The sequence below is a fragment of the Orcinus orca genome, chromosome 3 (genome assembly GCF_937001465.1).
Source record: "Orcinus orca chromosome 3, mOrcOrc1.1, whole genome shotgun sequence".
In the NCBI taxonomy this organism is placed as follows: domain Eukaryota; kingdom Metazoa; phylum Chordata; class Mammalia; order Artiodactyla; family Delphinidae; genus Orcinus; species Orcinus orca.
Genome location: NC_064561.1, coordinates 124,644,734 through 124,670,410, shown reverse-complemented (window position 1 = coordinate 124,670,410; position 25,677 = coordinate 124,644,734). Strand labels below are relative to the sequence as shown.

Here is a 25,677-nt window from a genome sequence, read left to right as displayed (position 1 = left end):
TCACCATCTAGATATGCATTGTGGAGTAGTAGAAAGAAAATGGATTTGGACATTCAAATATCTGAATTTAGATGTGCAAACTTGGGCAAAGCCACTTAACCTCATTCAGCAATTTGTAAAATGGGATAGATAGTACTTACCCAGGGATGAATTCAGGTTTTATGGGCCTTGAAGTTTATACTCTTTGGGGGAACCCTTTTTAAACAAAAGAATACAAAATTGTGAATACAAATTGGGTGGGTACAAAATGTATATTTAGTTAGAAATAATGCCCATGGCCATATAAGGGGAAGTATGGTGCTTTGGAAGCTGGAGTATAAAGAAACCATCGCGTTAACAAAAGGCCCTTTTTGTGTGTATGAATATATTGCTAGGGCCCCTTCCCGGAGTTAGGAAGGGGTTTGTTCATCAAAGGGTCTTGAAGCTTAAGATGCATTAGCATCATGGTAAATCTACTTCTGTGTCAACCTCATAGAGTTGTGAGAATTAAGTCACAAGACTAAATATATGCAAACCTGTTTTGTAATCACTAAACACTGTGCAGTGTTAATCTTTATTCTGATGCCTGAAACCAAGCATAAATGATTACTCAGTAAATGACAAAATGGATGATATTTGCTCTCACCAAAGTGTTATATGAGCTTATTGTATTACTTTTCCCTAGGCCTTTAAAAAATTTATCAGAAAAATATATGCATACATTTTTACAAAAGAGTCAAATATTGATAGAAGACTTGCAACAAAAAAATAGCAATTCCATGTCTCGGTCTTCATATTTTCTAATTCCACGTTCCAGAGTCAGCATATTTCTTCAATACTGCTAAGTAATATGTATTATATTGCTTTCTCCAGATTTATCAATGTTGGATAATATCTAGTAACTTTCTATTATGGTAGGTAAGGATTTTACTTTCTTCTTCCCATACTCCCAATATAGTTATAGTATAATTTTTATGACTAAATTCATATGAAATATTGTTTACAGCTGAACCACAGTGAACTATGATTATATTTCTTTCCATATGCATCTGTTTTACTTTCCTAAAGTTGATAATGTCATTTTTTCATTTCTTAGTTTTCTGTTTTATGTATATTTGAGTGTTCCCATTCTCCACAATAGCATTTTATATATTTTTCGCACAATTAAATTCCACACACTGCACATGGAGGCCTCTGTCCTTCTGCTCCAGATTGCTCTTGTAGCTCTGTGTGCAACAGGATGGAACGTCCATGTACCATCATGCTGGACATTTCCTTCACCTCTCTCCTATGTTGGGTTTCCTATTTCCTATGTTCCTCATCTTCCTCTTTCTTGGTTTAGTCCCTCTTTCTGGTGGATCTTATTCTCCAATAGTTTCCTGAGGAAAGCTATATGAGAGGTAGATTAACTGAGACTCTGAATGTCCCAGAATGTCTTTATTCTAGCCTTATAATTGACTGATAGTTGGATGGATCCAGACTTATAGGTTGAAAATCATTTTACTCCGAATTTGGAAGGCATTCCATTATCTTCTAGCTTCTGGTGTTACTCTGAGAAGTTCTGGCATTCGAATTCCCAATCCTTTGTACCTGAAGATTTTCCTCTTTGGAGGTGGTCTAAAAATCCACAATAGCATATGTGGTAGATTAGATTATTGCTCAGAAATACTCACTGTTCTCCCTTCCCCTCCCACTGAGGTGAGTGGAGTGTGCTTCCCTCCTGTTGGATTCTAGGCTTGGCCATGTGGCTTACTTTGGCTAATGGGATATTAGCAGACATGTTGCAAGCAGAAGCTTGAAAAGCACTTAAGTGGTTGAGCTTGCTCTCCCATGCTTTGTCATCAGAAGCAGCAGAACGTGCTGATGACTAGCCAACTAGGAGAAGGATGAGTAATACCTGGAACAAAGCCAATCAGTCCTGGCCAAGTTCAACCTAAATCAGCAGAGCTGCCTAGCTGAGCCTGGCTGAGATCTGCCAACCCTGAGCTGACTCACAGATCAATGATAATAAATTGCTGTTATTCTAAGCCACTGAGTTTTTGGATGTTTGTCATATAGCATTTTGTGGCAGTAGCTTTTGGTGTCAGAAATTAGTATCTAATTGGTATTAGGAATTGGTATCTGTAGTAAGATATAGACACAAGAAGAACAAAAAATAAGTGGCATTGGTTTGGGGACTGGATGGTGGGCAAAAGAAGCCTAATAGGCTGGAAAGAAAATGTAGACCTGTGTTATGTAGGGATGAAATGTCTTATAAATCATTGGTAACTTGAAAATTGGAATATTCACCTAAAAATACTTGGATTTATGCTGAGAGATCTCCAGAGAAAATGATGAAAGTGTGAGCTAGTTGTATTTATTTGCCGATAATAGGACTACAAGAAAGAGATGAGTTCGTAAGTGAACAAGCCAGTTTTCAAGGAAAATGTAGATGGAACAGAGGGAGCCCAGGAATTGTTGAGTTGGAAAATAACTTTTTCATCTCCAACTGGCTACGTTGTAGCCATTTGGCCCCCTCCGTCCTGGAAGGCTCAGCAGTTCATCCCACCGGGTTAGATACCTGTTCTGGCTGTTGGTTTGCCATTGTTGCTCACAGAGCTTCAGCAAGCACCACTACCTGAGGACTTATGGAATGCTAGATCTTAGTCATGAAACCACATACAACATAGTGTCAACCACTGGATCCACTTCATACCAAAGGAGGTGTGAGAGTAAGCTCATGACCATGGGATCCACTGGCCATGTCACATATCGCATCATCTAGAAGGAGCAAGCTTCATAAAGCACTGGAATGGTTACTAAGGCACAGCTGTATCTCCAGCTTGGAGATAATTATACCTTGAAAGGATAGGGTGCTGTCCTTCAGGAAGCACTGTATACATTAAATCAGGTCCTCCATGTGGTATGCATCCTCAGTAGGAAGACTGTGTGGGTCTGGGAACCAAGTGGTAGAAGCAGGAGTGGTACCCCGTATCATCAATCCCAGCGACCCACTGGGGAAATTGGTGTTTCTTGTCTCTGCAATTCTGGGCTCTGAGGGATTAGGGGTCCTGCTACCCAAATGTAGTGCACTCTTGACAGGAGACACAGCAAGAGTCCAACTGAACTCTATGCTACGGCTGCTACCAGGGCATTTTGGATGCCTTATAACCAACGACCAGCAGGTGAAAAAGGGAGTCATCGTCTAGGCAGAGATAATTGACTTCGATCAGCAGGGGCAGGCGGAGCTGCTTTTACACAATGGGGACAAGGAGGAAACGTGTTTGGATCCCAAGTGGTCCTCATGGGCATCTCTTCTCCACCCTTGCTCAATCTCCAAACATATATGGGCAGCAAATTCTGCTTGAAAAGAATGTGATTGCTAAGATGCCTGTAGAATGAAAGTTTGGGTCACCCCACCAAAAGCTGCAGAATGGATAGCTGATGGGGAGAGGAATTTAAATCGGACAGTGCAGGTGGGAGAGAATGAGTACTATTTGTGACCTCAAGACAAATGGCAGCATCAGGGGCTGCAGTTCTTCCCATAACTTCTCTCTTCTAAGTTTCTCCTCCAGAGGAGAGGCCTGTGGAAACCATGGAGAACGTGATCTGTATAGGGCAAGAAATGGACTGTAGTAGTCATAGAGGTGAACTGCTTAGATGTCCCTTAAAGATAATCTGCCATGTATATCATAGTTGACTGATAGCCCAGCTGCCACACCTCTGGATCCAATACCATGGGAACAAAGAGGCCATACTTCCCTTAGAGAGCTTCCAGCTAATAACTGAATAAGGTGAGGGTACTAGAGCTAGGTTATGCCTACCTGTTCCTCTCATGAACAGTCTGTGGCTCAGAGACTCCTCTTTGGCCTGGCTGACACCTTTTCAGAACTGTTCTGAGGTCTGAAGCTTTTCCTACTCAAGTCTCTCTTTCCCCTCTCCTTTCACAGGTATCAGACCTGCGTTGTGATCTGAAGGTTCTTCCCACCTACTCTTGTTCTCTATCCCTTTATCCTTCACAGACATTTACCCCAGTTAATCTCTTGTACATCTAATCTCCTCTCGATAGCTGCTCAGAGGACCTGTCCCATAGTGTTTTTGGCAATAGCAATTGACGTACTATGACTCGGTGTAGTTTTTATTCACTGTGCTGGACACTTGGGGGACCCTCTCCATTGAGGGACTCGAGACTTTCAGTTAGAGGAAATTTTATGTCTTCTTTTCAAATCTTCTCTCCAAATTTCTCTTTCTGGAACGCCTATTAAGTTGGATATTGGACCTTCAGGATCAAGCTTCTAATTTTCCTCTTTTCTCTTCTATTGTCCATATCTTTTTTCTTTTTGTTCTGTTTTTTGGGAGACTTCCTCAACTTTATCATCAAACTTTTCTATCAATTTTCACAATTTCAGGTTTCTTATTCTTAATTTCCAAGAGTTCATTCTTATTTTCTAGTTATTTGTTTTCTTTAGTATCTTGTTTTTATTTCCTGAATGCACCTTCTCTTCTTATCTAAGGGTGTTATTTCTAGCTTTTTTGTCTTCGAAGTATTCATTTATTCCTAGCATTGTTCTACTTCCTCTTACTTATTTAAGAATTAGGCACTAACCAGCTTAATGGACAGTCTGTGAGCTTGGGAGGGGCTTGTCACCCCTTGGCTCCACTGCAGTGTATATGGCATTAGGCTGGCTATTTCAGTGGCGGAAACTCAAATGTCAGTGTCTGTTGGACATCTCTCTGGGGCCATTAATGTCTGGAAAGAAGAATTTTCCAGTCTCATTATTAAAGGATCTAAGTCTAGCTGCTGGCATTTTTGAGTCTGAGATGAGGAGGACATTTGTATCATTCAGTATTTTTACTCCGGAATCTAACTTCCACCATCCTAAAAGCTTTCTGGTTCAATTTTTTTCCCAAAAAAATACATAGGAAGGTTTTTTGTTTTTTTTTAATCTCTTTGTTTGGCTTGTGGGTGAGGACCAAATGCTCATTAAATGGATTCTGATCAAATCTCCCTATTTTCATCAGTTGCCTCACTCCAGTTAGTGCCTCAGAGCCTCAGCTTTTCAGGGGGGTGTGCACTGCAAAATCAGTTTGCTTCTTGGTGAGTTCATGCTCTGCAGGTTCTTAAGTTCCACCTTTCTCTCCTCTGCTCAGGCCAGAGTCTTCCAGTCACTTTCTGTCTTCATGTTTTGTGATTTGAGAAGAGAAGGGCCTACTGGTTTCATCAGTGCTGCATGTGTTTTTCTGTTTCTCATCTTACTTGTTGCTGAGAGGCAAAAGGAGAAACAAATCTCTTTTCTGTACTGCCTTAAAACTGAAATTCTTCCCCAGGCTTTTTTCATGTTAAAAGAGTAAATGCCTAACTCCTAACTAGCTTGTGTAGGTTATGCCAGGAGATCCTGGCCTAGGAGAACTTGGGGCACCAACACTGCAGGTGTACATAGATGCAGCTGGATTGAATGCCAAGAGCAGGAAGCATGATCGAGATGGGAAAGACCACTTTTCCAAATGGTTTGCTCAGAAATGGGATGGGAACTGTAACTGGGTTGAGGGTGGACTCAGTCAGATGTGGAAGAAGGAACAGATATGAGAAGCTCTAGTGCTCATGGGCTGGCCAAGGCAGAGTCAAGATGGAAGCAGCTTATTTGAATTTCTGTCCAAGCTCTTCTAGTGGCCGTGTCAGACCTGTCTGGATGCCACTACCTTAGAGAAGACTGCTTCCTGGTCCTCAGCGTCTTAACACAAAGTAAGGAACACCAGTGGTCAAATTCCAGAGTCAGCGAGTGCCGTCTATAGAAAAGACCCCTTTACCAAAACCTCAGAACGTCACACTCCTGCTCTAGCTATGAGTCTATCTACTTTGCCCTCACATTTTGTACATCTTGTTCAATTTGGGCATTATTTTCCCCTGCAGGAGTAAAATAGAGTGGTGGATGTGGGGTGGTATGGCTAGAGATTGGTCATTGTTAAAGCAAAGGGGAGACTTCAAAGTCTGAGATGGCCAAGGGGGGACACCAAATCCATAGACTAACCAGAGCAAAGGCACAGATGTGTTGCCCACCCGAGAATCATTACAAATAAGAATGGCCGCCCAGGGAACAGGAGAAGCTCCCTCCACTTCCCTGGCACCTTAGGCTGCCCATGTTGATAGTGACCAAAGTCTCAAAACCATATATCTAAACATCTGTTATGACAAGTCCAAGGTCTGAATATCTGAAATAGGTACCATCCTTGGAAAGTTGGAGCCTAAGGATGCCATCTCCTCAGCCCCTCTCAGCCTGAAGCACCACAATGATGTCTTATCGTCACCCCTCCCTAACCCTTCACCCTCTGTCCCTGCTTTCAGGCCCTAAATGGATTAAGTTAGGAGTTTCCTAGGACAAGTGACACTTTTCCCACTTGCTGTCAGTTTTTTTTTTTCTTTGCCCAATAGCGTGTATATTTGGAGTAGAACAAATGGGTGAGGATTACCTGCCTGAGAGCCCTTTCCAGAACAGGGTGTTTCCGGAACAGGTAAACGATGTGCTGTCATTCTAGTCTATTGGGATGATTAACAAGATTTCCTTCTTTCCTATGAGTTTGTTTATCAAAGACTCTGGTGTGGAATTTATTTAGGAAAAACAAATTCTTTCTAGCGTCTACTTCTTGGCCGAGAGGAATAAGGATTCATGGTTTAGGGAACCCTAAATAGGAAAGCCATCTTGTTTTTTCCTTTGAATTAATCAGTTATCAATTAATCAATTATTTTCAACTTTTCTACCTGCTTTTATTTCCCACAATCCAGCCCCCTTTCCTACTATGCCCAGTCATCAATCTACAGGACTGTGTAAATATAATTCTTGTTGATTCTTTTAAACATTAACCATAATCCACGCCCCCCTCCCAAAAAAAGTCTTAGTCCTGCAGTCCTAGCAGAGCAAATTTTAACACTGACCCAAATGATTTCGTTTTTTATTTAGATACTTTGAACTGAATTCAGAGGGTGAAGTGGTCATAGGTAAAACTAACAATTAGTTACCCCAAGCTTGCAACAGAGGCAAAGAAATGTCAAGTCATTCATGAAAATGACTCCAAGTTCCCTCCTGAATCCAAGTTGTTCCCAGGAAGTCGACGTCTGTCACAATCTGTGTAAAAGGGCAGAACATGCTACACAACAGCCCATTTGAAAACCCAGCTGCAAAACATTAAATCAGAACACAGAGGCCTTTGGGCAGTGTGAGGCTGACTTGTCTGCAGCCCGATCGTTGCCGAGGGAAACAGAATACACTCTTTGCAGGGCGCCCTCAGGGGCTCAGCCAGTTCTCTTCCCCTTTATTTCTCATTCGCTAAAGTGAGTGAGGCCACTTCCTGCTGACCACAGACGCGTGGGTAACCTCTCAGCAGAGCCAAGCCCAACTTGTTCATCCATAGAACTATGATGTAAATAAACAGTGGTGTTTTTAATCCACCAGGTTTGGGGTTGGTTTGTTACATAGTAATATATTCTGATGCAGTGTACTTCTCTGTACACCGTCTTTTGTCAATTTGGTAAAAATTCTCAGTCATTATCACTTCAGTTGTTGCTTCCTCCCCATTTCCTATTTCCCTCTTCTGTAACTCCTAATGGGTATATTTTCTGTTATTTATGATTCTGTCCTTGGTGATTCTTAAACTCTTTTTTTCCCCCCCTTTTTACCTCTGTGCTACATTCTGAGTCATGTCCTTAGTTCCAGTTTCCTTATTTTCTATGCAAGTATTAAATATATCTATTTAGTTTTGACTTTCAGTGGATATAGGTTTCATTTATAAAAGAACTATTTGGTCCTTTTCCAAATCTACCTTTTCTTTTTCCGTGATTTCCTGTTTTCCTTTGTACTCTCTATTCCTTCTTTCATCTTGTAAGTCATCTAAAACATACTTATTTTATAGCCATCTATAGGTTGATCTGTTTTCTCTACTTCGTGGGGCATTATTTCTCCTGTTCATTTCATGATCTGGCCCTGGGTGACTTCCTCCTATGATTTGTAATTTTTATTGTGAGCTTATTTTCAGCAGGGTTTTTTCCCTTGGGGAAGAACTGTGTGCCTGGGGTTGTGAGATTGTCCCTTCACTGTGGCTGCAAGTTTGCTTCTGCTAGACTCCTAGAGACATCACCAGTTCTCAACTTGCTTTTATGTTCCTTCTCAGCCTGGTATTTCTGTCTCACAGTGAAAATGCAGAACTCGTGCCAATGTATGACACAGGTATAGTTTCAAGTTTTTGTGGATAAATTTTTTTTTCACCTGTAGCCTGAGGATGCAGGAACTTATCTGATCCTGTTTTTGCCAGTAGCCTAGCGCTCAGCAATTCAGATTTCGCAGATTGCTCAATGCCCACCCATTGCTTCCTTGCTCACACCAGAGACAACATCTTATTGGCCTGCAAGGGTGTTAAAATCCCTAGGTGGTCCAAACCCTGCACAGGCTACAGAGGCATTAGCCCCTACTTACTGCTCAGCCTCTAGGTTCCCTCTTTGTTTCTAGAATAGGGAGAGTTCCCTTTCTTTCTGTCAATGGCATATATATATACACGACTGTCCAGCGTTTCTCAGTAGTAGTAGCCGAAGGGGAACTCTTCTGCATCAACTCAGCCCACTGAAATGCTGGAGGTTCTCTTCACACTTTTGAGATATAATTTTATAATAATGAAAGGTAAAATTCACAAGAAAGACATAACATTTGGGAATCTGTATATGCTGAATCGCAGTGCATCAAAATATACAAAGCAAAACGTGTTAGAAATACAATCATAGTGGAGACTTTAACATGGTACGTTGAGACTTTACCAAACCAAGAAAGTAAAAATTAAACATAAAGAAGGATCCGAATAATACTACCAACAAGGCAGGTTTACTACATATACATCACACAGTAATCTAGAAGAGTGACTATACATTTTCTGATGCTCATTTAACATTAAAACCCTCAAGAATTTAAACAGCAGCGGATAGAGTTGAATTGCTCGTGGCTTGTTGCTAAAGGCATTTGCTGTACCTGTGTCACGGAAGGTCCTCTGCTTTGGATCCCCTCTGTGTCCAACTCAGATTTAAACTCTGTGGGCCACTAAAGTCCTCTGAATCATCTCCAACTCTGCAGGATGCATCACAGAGCCACTTTGTTCAGCTGCAATTTGGAGACAGGGTCATATCCGACTTTGGCTATTTCTGTACAGACCGCAGATCCTTGAAGCAGGACACTCCTCCTTACCAGCATCTGACTCAACAAACCCACCCGTCCACTTAATTGGTGGCCACTACCCAGTAACTCCTACTGCCAATACCATAAGGTTCGTTTTGAAAATTTTGCAGCTTATTGCAATATTGCTTGTAATTATGAAAATTGAGAACAACGGAAATGCCTATCAAAGGGGGAATGGATAAATAAAATATATTCGTATTATCCTGTGATATGATTTTAATCATAATATCCTAGTATATTGTGATGTGCATGACCATAATATTCTATTATATTATGATATGAATTGTTATAACAGCCATTAGAAGGAATGGGTTGTACCTATATGTAACATAATATATCCATGTGTAAAATAATCTTTATGTAACGTCAACTCATGACAATGTAATAAAGAAGAAATTTTGTGGAATAAAATGTACATGTTGTCATTTACATGAATTTTAAAACACATAAATAATATGTATTATTTAAGAATACATATATATGCATGTAAAATTACCACAGATGGTTGGGATATACACTAAATTCATCATAGTTGCTCCTGGGGTTTGGGGTGAAGAAATAGAACAGTGGTTGGGGACTTAACTATTATCTGTTTTATTTAATTTATATAAGCACTAATGAGGCAAATATGATAAACTATTAATAAGTGTCAATTCTGAGAAGAAAAATGTATGTGTGTGTATGTTAGTCTTTTTTCATTTTTCTTTTTTTTACAACTTTATTGAGGTATAAATGATGTACAATAAACTATGCATATTTAAAGTGTAATAAAGTGTGTTAAATTTTGACAGATGTATGCACCCATGAAACCTTTACCACATGAAGAGAGTGAACATTTCCATAACCTCCAACAGTTTCCTCAGGCCCTTTTGTAATTCATTTCTCCTTCCTGCCTTGAACTTGGGCAACCACTGATTTACTTTCTGTCACTATAGATTAGTTTGCTTTTTCTAGAATTTTATATAAATGGAATCCTACAGTATGTGCTTTTTTTTTTTTTTGGCGTGGTTGCTTTCACTCAATTTCTTAAGAGAACAGCAATTTGTCAAAAACAATTTGAAAAACAATATGGAGCATATATCTGTGATTCAGAAATAGAGGAGGGAGGGAATCTGTGGAAAGGAGGTACCATTTGGGATACACTCCCATTAGGCAGAATGAACATATCTACTATAAGGCTTCCATATTCACCAAAATCTTCCCTCATATAATCTGTATTTTAAAATTTTCTGACACTGCCTGAAATTGCACAGATAAGAATCTTTTGACTATCTAAGATATCCATTTAAAAACAGAGGCATCATTGAGAATTCATTAATGGCAGTTGATTTGATGAGATAACTGTCATTCTAACCCCACCTGAACTTGGCTTTATTGAGGGGATGGATGATGGGTCATGGGCAAGGGGAGCTCAGGTGTATTGAAGCATGGAGAATTGCAGAATGTAGGGAGATCTGAGTGAGGCAGCACCCTAGGAGATTTCTGACAACACTAGAATATTGGGAACTAGGAGACTGGGATAAGGACCCGAAGAGGTGGGAGAGGGCCAGAAAAGAATGTGGGAAGATATTCAAAGTTAAGAGTCACCCATTTCAAAATGTCCCCGAAGAGCAGCCTCCGCTGAGAAATTGAGACAGAAATTCTCATTTCATCTTTCTGCATCTCTTAAGCTTAAGATCGAGAATTCTTATTCCCTAAATTCAACCTGATATCATTATTGCTGTGTGATCTAAATTGGCTTTTTTTTTTTTTTTGGCTGGGCTGGGAACCACTGTTTCTGTGGGAAAATGTGCCCAACTTTCAAATAACTGAAACATAACTTGTTATATGCCAGCCAGGAACTCCTTAGGTATATAAATCTTTGTACAATGAGCTATGTTATAATGGAAATATTTTCACAGATATAATTCTTAATCTATAGCCAATATCAGTCATTAAAACATACTGTTCAGTCCTTGGCCCCATAAGGGTAGGATGTTATGGAGAAGTTGGAAAGGAGCCAGGGGAGACAAAGTAAATGATGAAAGCTTTTGAAAAATAGCCCTTCAGGGAAAAGTCTACATTAGTTCAGAGAAGAGAGGTGTGAGTAGACTGAATATCAGTCTCTTCAAATTATAGAGGGATGTTCCATTATTGACACCAAGTCTTTCTTCTCTGTTTCCATAGAGGGAGATATGAGAGAAAATGAGCTTCAGCTACAGTGGAAGGGATGTAGTCTGGTCAGATGTCCGCAACATGAAGGTTAGAATCCAGTCTCAAGTTACTAAGCTTCATTCTCACAAGGGAAGAAGTCATTCTTGAGATTTCTCAAGAGCTCTCTGCTCAATGGCAGGCCAACTTCACCCAGACCTTGTCACCTGTCCAGGTGGTTTGCATACAGTATTATGTAGGAAACTGATAAGTTCTGTCCAAATACAGAAAATGCTTCAAGGCTACAAAGAGAGTAAAGCAAGGCTAGTGGGAAAGTCCAGACGAGGGAGATCGTAGCCTTCCATCCATCCATCATTTGACATTGTTGGACAAGGCTGATCCAGACAGCCCTTGGAGTTAGAGTGTGCACTGGGAGGGCGGCGACAGCCCCTCCGCACTGTGGGCAGATGGGCCACCTCTCAGGGTGGAGGCCATTTTTGCCATCGGTGTGTTTTCAGGGGCTGTTGAAATGCCTCCAGAAGAGAGCAACTGGGACAGAAACTGAAAGCTGTGTCAAATGAGGAACAGTAGAGGGAACCACGTGTGTTGATCTGGAGAAGATAAGCTCGGGCTGAGGAGGACAAGAAGTCATTTTCAAATATTTGAGGTGCTGTCAGGTGCAAGAGAGATTGGAATTGTGCCGTGCAGCTCCAGAGGGAAACGCAGAGCCAGTGGTACAGGTCGCAGTGATGGAGTGTCAGCTGAGAAGAAGGAAGCGTTTTATAATAATTAGAGATAGTCAAAGAGGATTGAGGCGCCTAGTGATGCAGGAAGTGTTTGTGTAAAGACTGGTTGAGTATCTCACAAGAACGTTGACAGAAGAATTTCTGGATCTTTTTTTTTTTCTTTTTTCCCTAAGTCTCGCTAATCAAGAGAAACTTCTTGGAGAGCGAGCTGACTTAGCAATAAGCATTTTTCTCCTGGTTCTCAGAAAAGGTGGGCTTCGCAGTCTGAACCACTAGAGGGCGTCAGGACAGCAGCATTCCAGAGCCGGCATCCCGGCACTTTAAACAGCAACTGATACCAACTGAAATCTGGCTCTTGCCTCCCTAATTCTGTCTTCTGTGTCTCCGCCATGAATCTTTCAGGAACGCTTACATCTGATTAAATTCTTTAATGTCCGAGGGGTCTCTGTACGTCCAGAGGCACAATCACTGCTGTTGGTACTTTAACACTGGATTTACTAATTGTATAAATAGATTAAACAATATTCCTCTGAAAATCTGAACGCTCCTTACACAACTAAAAAAAATTAAAACTTACGAATTTAACAAATATAACATTTTCCAGACATTTAAATATTAATTTATAAGCTAATTGAATTTCTTCTAAAATAATGAGTATCCTATATGGGAATCTTTTAAATGCTACAAATGCCTTTAAAAGCAGAAACATACATGTGACTCATCACAATGATTGCAACACTTACTATTATATTTAAACTTAAACGTTATAAAGTACTTATATACTTAACTTTATTTCTCGTCTATCACTATACTTACTCTTATGAGTATTCTTATACTCTCCTGAGGATAGAGTATGTTTAAAAATGCATATGTCTTTACCTTCCTGGTGGTATAGTAATTTTGTCAAACTCAAAAGCAAAAAAAAAAAAATCATCTCTGAGTAGCTCAGGTTGGAAGTGCTGGGTTTTGAAATTTCTTACAAACATACAAAATCTTCCCAGGTACTTAAAATTCTAGCAGATCTACTCAATTAAACTTAAAAACACAAGGTTACATTTTGGTACCTGAAAGTGGAGTATTGCTATAACAAATACCTAAAACAAGTGGGATTGACTTTGAAACTGCTTAGAGGCTAGAAGAATTTTGAGGAGCACGATAGAGAAAGCCTCATTTGCCTTGAACAGACTGTTAGTGAAAATTCAAACTTGGAGGATGCTGCCAGTGAGGGCTCAAAAGGAAGTAAGAAATGTGGAAACTGGAGGAAGAGATTTCCTTGTTAGGTAGTAACAGAAAGCTTAGCAAAATTGTCTCCTGAAATGATATGTAAAGCAGAACAGGTAAGTGATGAACTTGTTTATCTAGCTAAGATTTCCAAGCAAAATGTTGAAGGTGCCACCTGGTTTTTTCTTGCTACATATAGTAAAATGCGAGAGGAGAAAGAAAAAATGAGGGGAAGAACTGTTAAACAAAAAGGAACTGGGACTTGATGATTTTGAAAACTCTCAGTCTCTCCAAATGGCAAAAGATGTTAAAAGTAAGAAATGACTTTCAAGCATGTGGCATAGAGATAAACCCTGGCCTAGGAGAATGCCAAGTGGTTATTGTAGTAGGTTTTGTTAAAACCTCAGGGAGATCTAAGGATCAGAATAGTATCCAGTCACATGATGGACCCTCTCTAGAGATAAAAGGGGTGCCTCATACAACTTCTCAAATAATAAGGCCTGTCTGAGTTGTCCCTTAACCATCTCAACATCTTTACCCTAGCTAAAGGAGTGCCTGTCTCAAAAGAACTGTGGTTGTTACTCACATGTAAGGGAAATTGACAGGAGACCCACAAAGTATTTAAGAAATTAATTTTGGCAAAAGCACTGCCAACTTAAACGGAAAGGGACAGAAACAGTACAAAATAAAGGAGGCTGTTAGATCTCCAAACTACTGGCAGGAAGCAGGATGATAAAAGTACTCAGCTGCGGGGCTTCCCTGGTGGCCCAGTGGTTGAGAGTCCGCCTGCCAATGCAGCGGACGCGGGTTCGTGCTCCAGTCTGGGAAGATCCCACATGCCGTGGAGCGGCTGGGCCTGTGAGCCATGGCCACAGAGCCTGCGCGTCCGGAGCCTGTGCTCCACAACAGGAGAGGCCACAACAGTGAGAGGCCCGCGTACTGGCAAAAAAAAAAAAAAAAAAGTACTCAGCTACAGATGTGCTACCTTTCATGAAAAAGGTAACATGACTCAGAGGGCAGAACCAAGAGTTACTGTGGATTATTCCCAGGCCCTAGAATCTAATTGAGGAACTCTGGTAAGAGTTTTCTAGGCTGAATTTCAAAATTTCTTTGGATTGGTAACTCCTTTTCACCTTTCATATATCCCATCCCATTTTATTGTATTAGATGGAAGACTGGCTCATTGATTGCCAAAGTATCTTCCAGTTTTTTTGTTTGTTTGTTTGTTGTTGTTTTTTTTTTGCGGTACGCGGGCCTCTCACTGTTGTGGTCTCTCCCATTGCGGAGCACAGGCTCCGGACGCGCAGGCTCAGCGGCCATGGCTTACAGGCCCAGCCGCTCTGTGGCATGTGGGATCCTCCCGGATTGGGGCACGAACCCGTGTCCCCTGCATCGGCAGGCGGACGGACTCTCAACCACTGCGCCACCAGGGAAGCCCCCCTGTCCCATTTTAAATAGAATGTCTATAACTATTTTACATACCTGTTCCTCTACTGTGTGTTCGTTGGTTGGGTGTCAGATAGCTTGTCTAGTTTTGTAGACTGAGAGTAACTATACTTAAGGAGACTCATTCCTACCTGGACCTGATTTAGATGATGAGATTCTAGACTTTGAGCAGATGCTATAAAGGTATGAGATTCTTGGGGAAATTGGGAGGGAGTAAATGTATCTTTCATGTGGGAGGGACACACATCACTGGGGACCAGAGGGTAGACTGTGGTGGACAGACTCTAGGGTAGCCCTTACATTCCCTACCTCCTGTGTGTGATTCCTCTTGAGTGTGGACGGGACCTGTGAAATGCTTCTGATTGGTAGAATTTGGCAAAGGCAGTTGGATATGTGTGACTATGTGCACATGATTATATTACATAAAACTGCAATTCGTCTTGCTAGGAGACCTCCCCTCCTTTGCCGGCTTTGAAGGAGCAAACTGCCTTGTCCTGAGCTACCATATCAGCAAGGAGCTGAAGGCAGCCTCCAACTGATGTCAGCAAGAAAATAAGGTCCTCAGTCGACAACCTGCAAGAAACTGAATACTCCAACAGCTGTATGAGCTTGGAGGCACATCTGACCCCAGTCAAACTTTTGAAGTCCACAGGCAGGTAAGCAGAAAGGGAAGGTCACGAGCAGGCTGGTATCCCATGAACATGAGCCAGAATTCCACAGACAGGTTGAAACTCATATTTGTTCTTGTTGTCTTTGAACTTGTTGACAAGGGTGTCCTACAGAAGCTGGAGTCCTTCGTTATGGGGCTAAACACATACACCTGGCCCAGGAGTCCGACAGACTGAAAGGGAATCCAGGGAAGGAGAGCGATTGCAAGCCCGGATGCTGCTTCACACCAATGAGGTGAGTAAGCAGATCAGAAACAAGGTGTGTCAGCTCCAAAATGACTTATACAGGTACCAAAATGTAACATCATATAAACTTATACAGGCTTAAATATTTCTAAACTGTTAACAATGTTGCAACAACTCTCTTTTACATTTAACCTTAAAATCCCAAGTCTAATTTGCACTTTCAAAAGTTCACCATGGTTGTTGAGTGGAGTATTCTCTTAATTGGTTGTATAACATTGTGTTTATACATTTATCAGATAACAGATATTTGGGTTGTTTTCAGTTTTTGAATGTTATAAATAATGCTACTGTAAACATTTACGTACAAGTCTTCGTGCAGACATATGTTTCTTTTTGTTCTTTTGTTTTTTATTTAACATCTTTATTGGAGTATAATTGCTTTACAATGTTGTGTTCGTTTCTGCTGTATAACAAAGTGAATCAGCTATACATATACATATATCCCCATATCTCCTCCCTCTTGCATCTCCCTCCCTCCCACCCTCCCTATTCCACCCCTCTAGGTGGTCACAAAGCACCGAGCTGATCTCTCTGAGCTATGCAGCTGCTTCCCACTAGCTATATATTTTATGTTTGGTAGTGTATATATGTCCATGCCACTCTCTCACTTCATCCCAACTTCCCCTTCCCCCTCCCCGTGTCCTCAAGTCCATTCTCTATGCGTCTTTATTCCTGTCCTGCCCCTACATTCATCAGAACCATTTTTTTGGTTTTTTTTTAGATTCCATATATATGTGTTAGCATACGGTATTTGTTTTTCTCTTTCTGACTTACTTCACTCTGTGTGACAGACTCTAGGTCCATCCACCTCACTACAAGTAGCTCAATTTCGTTTCTTTTTATGGCTAATATTCCATTGTATATATGTGCCACATCTTCTTTATCCATTCATCTAGACATATGTTTTTATTTCTCTTGGGTAGATTCCTAGGAGTGGAATCACTAGGTTGTATGGTAAATGTATGTCTAGCTTTTAAAGAAACCGTCAAACTGTCATCTACTGTGGTTGAACTATTTTACATTCTTATCAACAATGTATGAAGATTCCAGTTCTTCCACATCCTCACAAACATTTGGTGTTGTCTCTCTTTTACATTCTAGCTGTTCCAGGAGGTATATAGTAGAATCTCGTTGTAGTTTTAATTTGCATTTCCCTAATGACTAATGATTGGGGCATCTTTCCACATGCTTTTTAGACATCTGTGTACCATCTTTAGTGAAATATCTATTTAAGTCTTTTGCCCGTTTTTAAATTGGGTGGTCTTATTAATGAGTTGTAAGAGTTTTTCTATTTCTTCTATATACAAGTCCTTTATAAGATCTATAATTCTGTGTATTTTCTCCCAGTCTATAGCTTATTTTAAAAAATTTTTGCTTAGTGATCTTTTAGAGTGCAAAAGTTTAATTTTGATGAAGTCCAATTTATCATTTTTTCTTTTAAGTGTCATGGTTTTGTTGTCATATCTAAGGACTCTTTGTTCAACCCAAAGTTACCAAGATTTTCTCCTATTTTTTTCCTAGAAGTTTTATTGTTTTAGCTCTTATATTTAGGCCTGTGATACACTCAAGTTCTTTTCTTATATAGGATGTGAGATAAGGGCCTAAGTTTATGTTTTTGTATGTAGGGGATATGCAATAGTCACCATTTGCTGAAAAAAGACTAATTCATTCCCCCGTTGAATTATTTTGGCACCTTTATCAAAAATCAGTTGACCATAATGCAAGTGTTTATATCTGGACTCTCAAACTTCATTCATTGATCTATATGTATTTCTTGCACCAATACCACACTGTATTGAGTCACGTGGCTTTATAGTAAATTTTGAAATCAGGTAATATAAGTCTTCTAACTTTGTTCTTCTACTGCAAAATTATTTTGATTATAATAATAAATTATTATTTTGCATTTCCATATAATTTTTAGGATCAGTGTGTCAATTTCTATCAAAAAAAAGAAAGCCTGCTGGGATTTTGATAGGGATTGTGCTGAATATACAGATCAATTTGGGGAGAATTTGCATCTTGACGATATTGAGCCTTCCTATCCATAAATAAAGATTGTTTCTTTGTTTATTTGAATCTTCATTAGTTTCTCTTAGTAATATTTTATAATTTTTAGTGTATAAGTCTTGCACTTCTTTTATTAAATTGATTCCTAAATATTTTATTCTGTTTATGCTTTGTGAGTAGAATTAAAACATTTTTTATTTTCGGATTTGTCATTGCTAGTATAGAAATACAATTGATTTTTAAATATTGATCTTGTATCCTACAGTATTGCTAAACTCATTATTAGTTCTAGTCATCTTGTATGTGGATTCCTTGGGATTTTCTGTGCACAAGGTGATATCATGTATGAATATAAGCAGTTCTACTTCTCTCTTTACCCTCAGTCTACTTTTTTTTTTGCGGTACGCGGGCATCTCACTGTTGTGGCCTCTCCCGTTGCGGAGCACAGGCTCCGGACGTGCAGGCTCAGCGGCCATGGCTCAAGGGCCCAGCTGCTCCGCGGCATGTGGGATCTTCCTGGACCGGGGCACGAACCCGCATCCCCTGCATCGGCAGGCGGACTCTCAGCCACTGCACCACCAGGGAAGCCCTCCCTCCGTCTACTTTTAATGAGCTATTATATTTTCTTTTCTACACTGGTCAGACCCTGCCTTGGCTCATAGTATTTATTCTTGGCCATCACGTGTTCCTTGGGGAAACAAACAAAACAAATTAAAAAGATAAAATAATGGTCACCGTAATCCCTACACTCAGGCACAACCTTTATGAACACGTGGGGTGGAGTCTTCCAGACATTTTTGTTAGAGGTATCATAGCAGAGCTTGTGATGTTCTGAGCCACATCCTTCAGCCACCAGATTTCAGGGTAGCTGTGGTGAACATGGCCATGCACTTTGCCAGTGTCCATCCAGGCTCACGTCACAGTGTCTCTCCCCTGGGCTGTCTAGGAGTCTGCAAAGTCTGCTCAGCTATATATAGGCACAACCCATACTTTAAGGCAAGTAATACCCCTGGGTTGGGGGCAGCTCTAAACCAATGAGAGCAGGATTTCATAAGTAAATGCCCCAGCCTTCTCATCCCGCAGGACATAGAATGTGGACAGTTCTAAGGTGCCTTCTACATATTCCTCAGAGCCCCTATGGGATTGAACCCCAGTTGCCCAGAGCTGTAGCCCACTCATTTGTTGACTTTTCTCCCTTCCCCATTTGCCCGACTTCTGTTTCCTAAGATAACTCCCCCCCCCAACCCAAATTATCTGCACGCAAGTCCTATCTCAGGGTCTGTTTTCAGGGAAACCTAATTAAGGCAGGCAGCATATTTGGTCCCTTGACAAACTGAGGTATGTCTATGGAACAGCCATCCAGAGAGTGAAGGGGCTGGTAATGACACGACATAAAAACAATGAAAATAGCTGAGGAAACTGGGAGAAGAGAAAACTTACAGAAATAATTATAGTCATTTTAAAATTTCTGGAAAGCATTCATGTAGAAGAGGACCAGGGGAGATACGAGCATTAATTCTAGGTTGTGTATCAGATATTAGGCAGTGTGCCAACACATGTATTATCTTATTCCATCTTACAACAATCCAGGGAGGTAATTACTATCTTTATCTTTCAAATGAGTAAACTGAGATACAAAGAGGTGAAGCCATTTGCTCAAGGTCCAAAACTAGCAAGTATTTGAACTGAGATTCAAATCCACACCTACTTGTGCCCCAGCTTGTGTCTTCCTGCTGTCCTGTGCCTGTTGCACTGATGGGCAAGACTGGGACCAACAGGCAGACATTCTGAGTCTGCAGAATTATCTTTATACGAATGCAGAGCATAACAGAGATTGTTTAGATGTTCACTGATGCTATTTTCTCTTCCTGGATGCAGAAGAACATTTCATGTTCCAGCTTCCTTTACAATTAGATTGGGGCCGTGTGCCAGGGTTCTGGCAAATGGGAATGTGCAGATGTGATGCACCTGATGTTCTCTCTCTCTCTCTCTTTCTTTTTTTCCTCTTAGCTAGCTGAAAACAGAGAACTCAGTAGAGGATTCTGGGAAGGTCTTGGGAGATGGCAGAGCTACCAGATAGAAGGTATATGGATCCACAGGGCATGGGGTGGGATAGAGCACCGGATGTGTTCACACTAGACTGGGACATGAGCAATAAATGAACATACACTGGATTAAGCCACTGAGATTTGGGGGTTGTTATACAACTGGGATTCCCTAAGAAGCCCTGAGCTTCCTGTCTCAGAAAGCACACAAGCAGTGACCAGATGTTCAACTGCCAAGGCTGTTGTAAAAGGGATTTCTGGGAGAGTGGACCAGATGACCTGTAAAAATGATAGCTCATGTTTATTGATCTGTTGTAGATCAGGCATGTACACGCATTCTCTCATTTAAGTCTACAGTGTACTTCATCATGCTCATTTAATACATGAGGAAAGCAAGGCACAGAGAAGTTAGGTAACTTGCCCAAGGTCACACAGCAAGTAAGAGGTAGAACCAGACGCCCTTCTTACCCCTTCCAGGTACTTGACTCTTAATCAGTACTCCCTACCATCTCTAAAGCCAAAGTTATGGTTTAAAGGCTTGCAGACTGGATCATTTTTGTCCGTGCAGGAATGTTTTGTTTTGTTTTTATTTTAAAATTTCAGACTATGCTTAAAAATAAAAAGATTTCACATAGAAATCCAGTTTTCCAGTTTCTCTTGAAAATCCAGAAATTCTGGCAAATCTGGCTCATAGGCCATGATAGCAACAGGCAGCTAGAGCTGAGGAGTCGCGCCCCCTTTAGGTGGGCCATCAGCTTGTCTCCTCATCAGGCTCCAGGAGCTTTTGATTTAGTGAACCCTGAAAGGTTCCATCCAAAGCTAAGTTCTCCCCAGGAACAGTGTTGGGCATATAACAGGAACTCAACAAGTGTGTAGGAAATTAATGAATAAAAGCAGAACTCAGATTCTGCCACCCGCTCCCTCTTCTTCTTCCAGCTCTCCTTCCTATGATTGGGAACCAGTGAATCTCAGTCCCTAGGTAGTAACACAAAAGGCTAATTTTGCTTCTGTTCCAATCAGCCAAGACCCAGGTTAATGTACCTACAGACACTGTGCCTGACCTGGGCTCATGGTGACATTTTCTACCAACTGAAAATGTTCGCTTCTTAGTGAGTAGTGTTTGTTCTGAAGAACCAGCCGAAGCTGGGGCTGAAAGGCCAGGCAGGTTGTTTGGTTCTGTCTTTGATTAGGCTGTGCACAAGGGACCCTTTGTGCAGTCTGTATAGCAGGGCGCACAGGCAGGCATGCCTGCTCCCAGCTTTGGAGACTCTGTCCTAACAGTGCTCAAGATGGACAGGCACAGTTTAATCCTCCTTGTTTAGAGCAGCCTCAGGCCGATGGACTTATGTGTGGGTGTGTAAGCCTTGCACAGGGGGAGCTTTTCTTCCAGGGCTGTTAGCAAAGCTCATTTGGAGAAGTACAGGTCTGGGGCACGGCTTGGATCAGCAGCGGTGGCGCACACAGCGAAAGCTCCAGAAGCTCGCTGATCCCCTTGGCAATCACTGTCCATCCCTACCTCCACCCTGTCGCCCCAACCCAGACCCGGGACAGCGCTGCCTTTCTCTGGAGGGCGGGTATCTTGACATCAGGGAGAAGGGGATTACAAGGGCTCCTCCAGGAGGTAAGCTCCTGCTTATTTGCCTGCAGGAAAAAGGGGGTCTCTCCGTAGGCTGTGACTTCTGAGGCCCCTATTGTGTAGCAAAGTGGACTGCTTAAAGCAGCCGTTCTGGATCTGAGGTGATTTTGCTCCCCCGGGGCATTTGCTAAGCCTGGAGGCATTTTTGGTATTAACGACTGGGGATGGGGGAATGCTGGTGGCTTCTAGTGGATAGAGACCAGGGCTGCTGCTAAACATCTTACAGTGCACAGGACAGCCCCCTGCAACAAAGAATTACCCATCCCCAAATGCTGTATGTGCCGAGGCTGAGAAACTCTGCCTTGAAGGATGGTTTTATTCCTTTTTTTAAGTTTCAGAATTATAAAAAGCAATTTATTATTTTATAATCAGAAAAATAAGTTATTTTAAATATAGATAAATATGTTGGACTTCCCAAGTATCACCTTCTTTCATTAGTTACAATAGTGTTGGCACATAGTAGGTACTCAGTACCTATTTGTGCAATGAATGAATGACATACTGTACTAGTTTACCTTATTTAATTGGTTATAAGTGGTTACTTCTTTCACTGAGGCAATATACAGCTCTTTCGGGGGAGGGAGGGAGGTATTAGGCAGTCCATTCATTCATTCATTCATTCATTTTTCTGCTTCCGGCTTTAGCACATGGGCCCCTGACTCCAGCTACACTTTGTTTAATAAAATGTCAGTTTGCTAATAAGGTTGGCCTCTCTCTTTCCTCAGCCCTAACACTGTTATTTGAGTGGATTTGACTTGGTGAATTCCGATCCATCTGTATGAGAACCAGATTTGATATTGATATGGATTGTAGCCATAAAACTGTTTTTCATTGAAAAAGAAACATTTTATAATTGAAAAATGGAATTGTTACTTGTAACACTTGAGTCAAAAAGTCCCAAACTTGGGCTTCCCTGGTGGCTCAGTGGTTGAGAGTCCGCCTGCTGATGCAGGGGACGCGGGTTCGTGCCCCGGTCCGGGAGGATCCCACATGCTGCAGAGCGGCTGGGCCCGTGAGCCATGGCCGCTGAGCCTGCGCATCCGGAGCCTGTGCTCCGCAACGGGAGAGGCCACAACAGTGAGAGGCCTGCGTACTGGGAAAAAAAAAAAAAAAAAGTCCCAAACTTAAGAATTTCATATTGTTCAAAATGGAAGGCCAGGTGGAACCTGGACTCACTTCTGGTACTGCTTGGCACCTGTCAAAATTGCTGATGGCCCCTGTGGCTCTGTGAACTTTGCCTCTCCCATTTGGTCAATGGTTTCTTTATGGCATTGTCACCACCTGAAATTCTATCAGATATTGTATACTTGTTTTACTCTCTGTTTCTTCTTCTAGATGTGAGTTCTCTAAGGGCAAGGACCTTCTCACTTATTCACTGCTGTGCCTTGAATGGTGCCTGGCACATGGGGAGCACTTAATGAATATTTGTTTAATGAACAAATGGCAGAGCAGAGAGGCCCAGAGACTGAGTGACCCACCTAAAGTCATACTGAGCCCCGTGTAACCAGGTCCAGGCCCTCTTATTTGGCCTACCCCAGCTCCCCCAACAAATACTCTGTCTTGGGGGATGCTAGGCAAGCTCTACTAACATCACAGAGCTGCCCAAGGAGACTCAGGAGCACAAGGGTGTAGTATGGTATCCTCATCTCCCAGATAGGAGAGGCTGCTGGAGGGGTGAGCTTAGGACATGACACATGGGGTGACCAACCTGGTTGGCCTGGGATCGAGGAATTTCTTCAGATGCAGGACTTTCAGCCTAAAAGGGGAAAGTTCCAGTTAAACTGGGATGAATTGGTCACCCTATGTGACAACAACATTCGTGAAAATCTATGGTGCCCTACAGTGGATACTTCCTCTGAGAAAGGCTTTCAAGTGTCAGGGAATCATGGACTCTTAGTGGTAGAAGGGAGAGACCTCAATGATCATTGAGTCCAGAAGTTGTAGACGCATCTGTCTGCATGAAACTGTGAGAAATGGGGATGGTGGCAAACTGGGGAATATCTGTCCCTCGTAAAAGGCGGTGGCCACACTCAACTTGAGGTGAATATTGACCTGTGGGAATGAGAGCCCATGTAGCCAGATGGGCTCATTTTCCAAGAAAACCCTGAAATGTGTGTTGGGGGTGTGGGTGTGGGTGTGAGAGAGAAAGAGAGACAAGTAAGGAAATCTACTGATTTTTAAACATTGGCAACTACTTTTTTAAAGTGTAAAGATTATGCAGTGTAACAAAGTGTAACTGCGGGCCAGGTCCAGCTCATAGGCTGCTGATTGGGGGCTGCCGACATAGTCTGCTGTTTCATTCTACACAGGGGGAAACTGAGGTACAGAGTACAATGAGTGCACAGCTAGGAGTGAAGGATCCAGGCCCCTTGAACAAAGAGCTTCATTAAAAAAATCATTTTCTGGGAACCCTCCTACACTGTTGGTGGGAATGTATATTGGTGTAGCCACTATGGAAAACAGTACGGAGGTTCCTCAAAAAACTAAAAATAGAGTTGTCATATGATCCAGCAATGCCACTCTTGGGTGTATGTCGGACAAAACTATAATTCAAAAGGATACATGCACCCCAATGTTCATAGCAGCACTATTCACAATAGCCAAGATGTGGAAGCAGCATAATGTCTATTGACAGATGAATAGATAAAGAAGATGTGGTACATATATACAATGGAATACTACTCATCCGTAAAAGAGATTGAAATAATGACATTTGCAGCAACATGGATGGACTTAGAGATTATTGTACTAAGTGAAGTAAGTCAGACAGAGAAAGACAAATATCATATGATATCACTTATGTGTGGAATCTATATGACATAAATGAACTTATCTCCAAAACAGAAACAGACTCACAGACATAGAGAACAGATTTATGGTTGCCAAGACAGGGGGTGTGGGTAGGGAAGGGATGGAGTAGGAGTTTGGGATTAGCATTCTATATATAATTAGTATTATATATAGAATGGATAATAACAAGGGCCTACTGTATAGCACAGGGAACTATATTCAATATCCTGTGATAAACCGTAATGGAAAAGAATATAAAAAAGAATGTGTATATATGTATAAGTGAATCACTTTGCTGTACAGCAGTAATTAACAGAACATTGTAAATCAACTATACTTTAATTTAAAAAACCCAGTTTTTATAACAATTAATTTGGCAAGAGGGGAGGGGGACTGTAAAGGGAAAAATTAATTGAGCACCTACTGTGTTTCAGACAGTTAATGATTTCACTGTGAAAATCACACTCAATTTTTACAACCCTTTGAGCAAGTTACTTAATCTCTCTGTGCTTGTTTCCTTATGTGTAAAATGAAAATAATAGTAGGTAATTTAAGAAGTTGTGGTAAAGATTAAAGATTCATATGAAATGCTTGAAACCAGATAGTAAGCGTGTGTTGGCTCTCGGCGCCATTGAGGTAGATGTTATCCTCACCCTCATTGTACACTTGAAGAAACTGATTTCTGAGAGGTTGCTTAAGTTGCCCATATTGTCCAGCAATAAATTAGAATCAAGAGTTGGACCCTGATTGTCTGAATATAATTACAGGGGTCTTTTCCTCTACTCTCCTTGTTATACAACTAGGCTGGTGTTATAAATTCAAGATAAGAAAAACAAAAACAGCCCGTTTTTCTCCTTGGTAATCATTGTACAGACAGTCAAGGTCAGAACTTAAGTTCTGTGGTATTTCCCTACACTTTCAGCTGAGTATCATCTGCAATGATGGAAGAGAAAATGTTACACAGATAATAAAAATGGTGGATAATAAAATAATTTCTCTTTGGGCATTCATTATGCAGTTTTTGGGGGCAGCTAATTTATCTTCCTAATTATGTTTTGCTTAAGCTAATTTTAAAATTAGTTTGTTTACCCTGGGCACATACTGACTAACAGCAGGGAGAGGTGACCTAGAAACATCTTGGGTGGTAGAGGGAAGATATCTTGAGATTTGGGGGAATTTCCTTGGATAATTTTCATGTAGCTGTGGGAAGATAGAAGGTTGATATGTTGATGGTGCTCTGAGAATAAATCATTATTGGGATTTGTTGTTGGGAGTATTTAAATATAAGGCTATGGATTGCAGACCCAGAGAGTTGAATGGACCCCAAGCTCCTCCTTGTTTAGTCTTTAGTGGAGAGTTCAGACAGTCAACGCCAAGGAGATGGAAAAGGAGGGCTAACTGGAGGTAACTCCAGGAGTTTCCTCTCCATAGGTATCCAACAAAGATAAAATGCCTATTACGTACTGTGAGTTATGCCGGGAGCTCAGGCTAGCAAGATGAATAAGGCCATTGTCTTACCCTGTGGGTAAGGCTTGTAACAGAAATCACAGCCCAGTGGGATCAGGGTTA

General features: G+C 41.3%; 1 protein-coding gene across 5 annotated transcripts in view; it reads left to right on the top strand.

Moving 5' to 3' along the window:
- The window catches only part of PDE8B (phosphodiesterase 8B), a 385,418-nt gene that overhangs the window by 43,173 nt on the left and 316,568 nt on the right, over positions 1-25,677 (top strand). For 3 of the 5 annotated variants that reach the window (XM_049707740.1, XM_049707743.1, XM_049707739.1), the window contains 2 exons: positions 15,161-15,369; positions 15,484-15,616. In XM_049707740.1, the coding sequence (XP_049563697.1) occupies positions 15,596-15,616 (21 nt within the window). In that variant the 5' untranslated portion in view covers positions 15,161-15,369; positions 15,484-15,595. Of the gene's footprint in view, positions 1-15,160; positions 15,370-15,481; positions 15,617-25,677 lie in introns of those variants that run through there. The other 2 variants (XM_049707742.1, XM_049707744.1) reach the window with 2 other exon arrangements.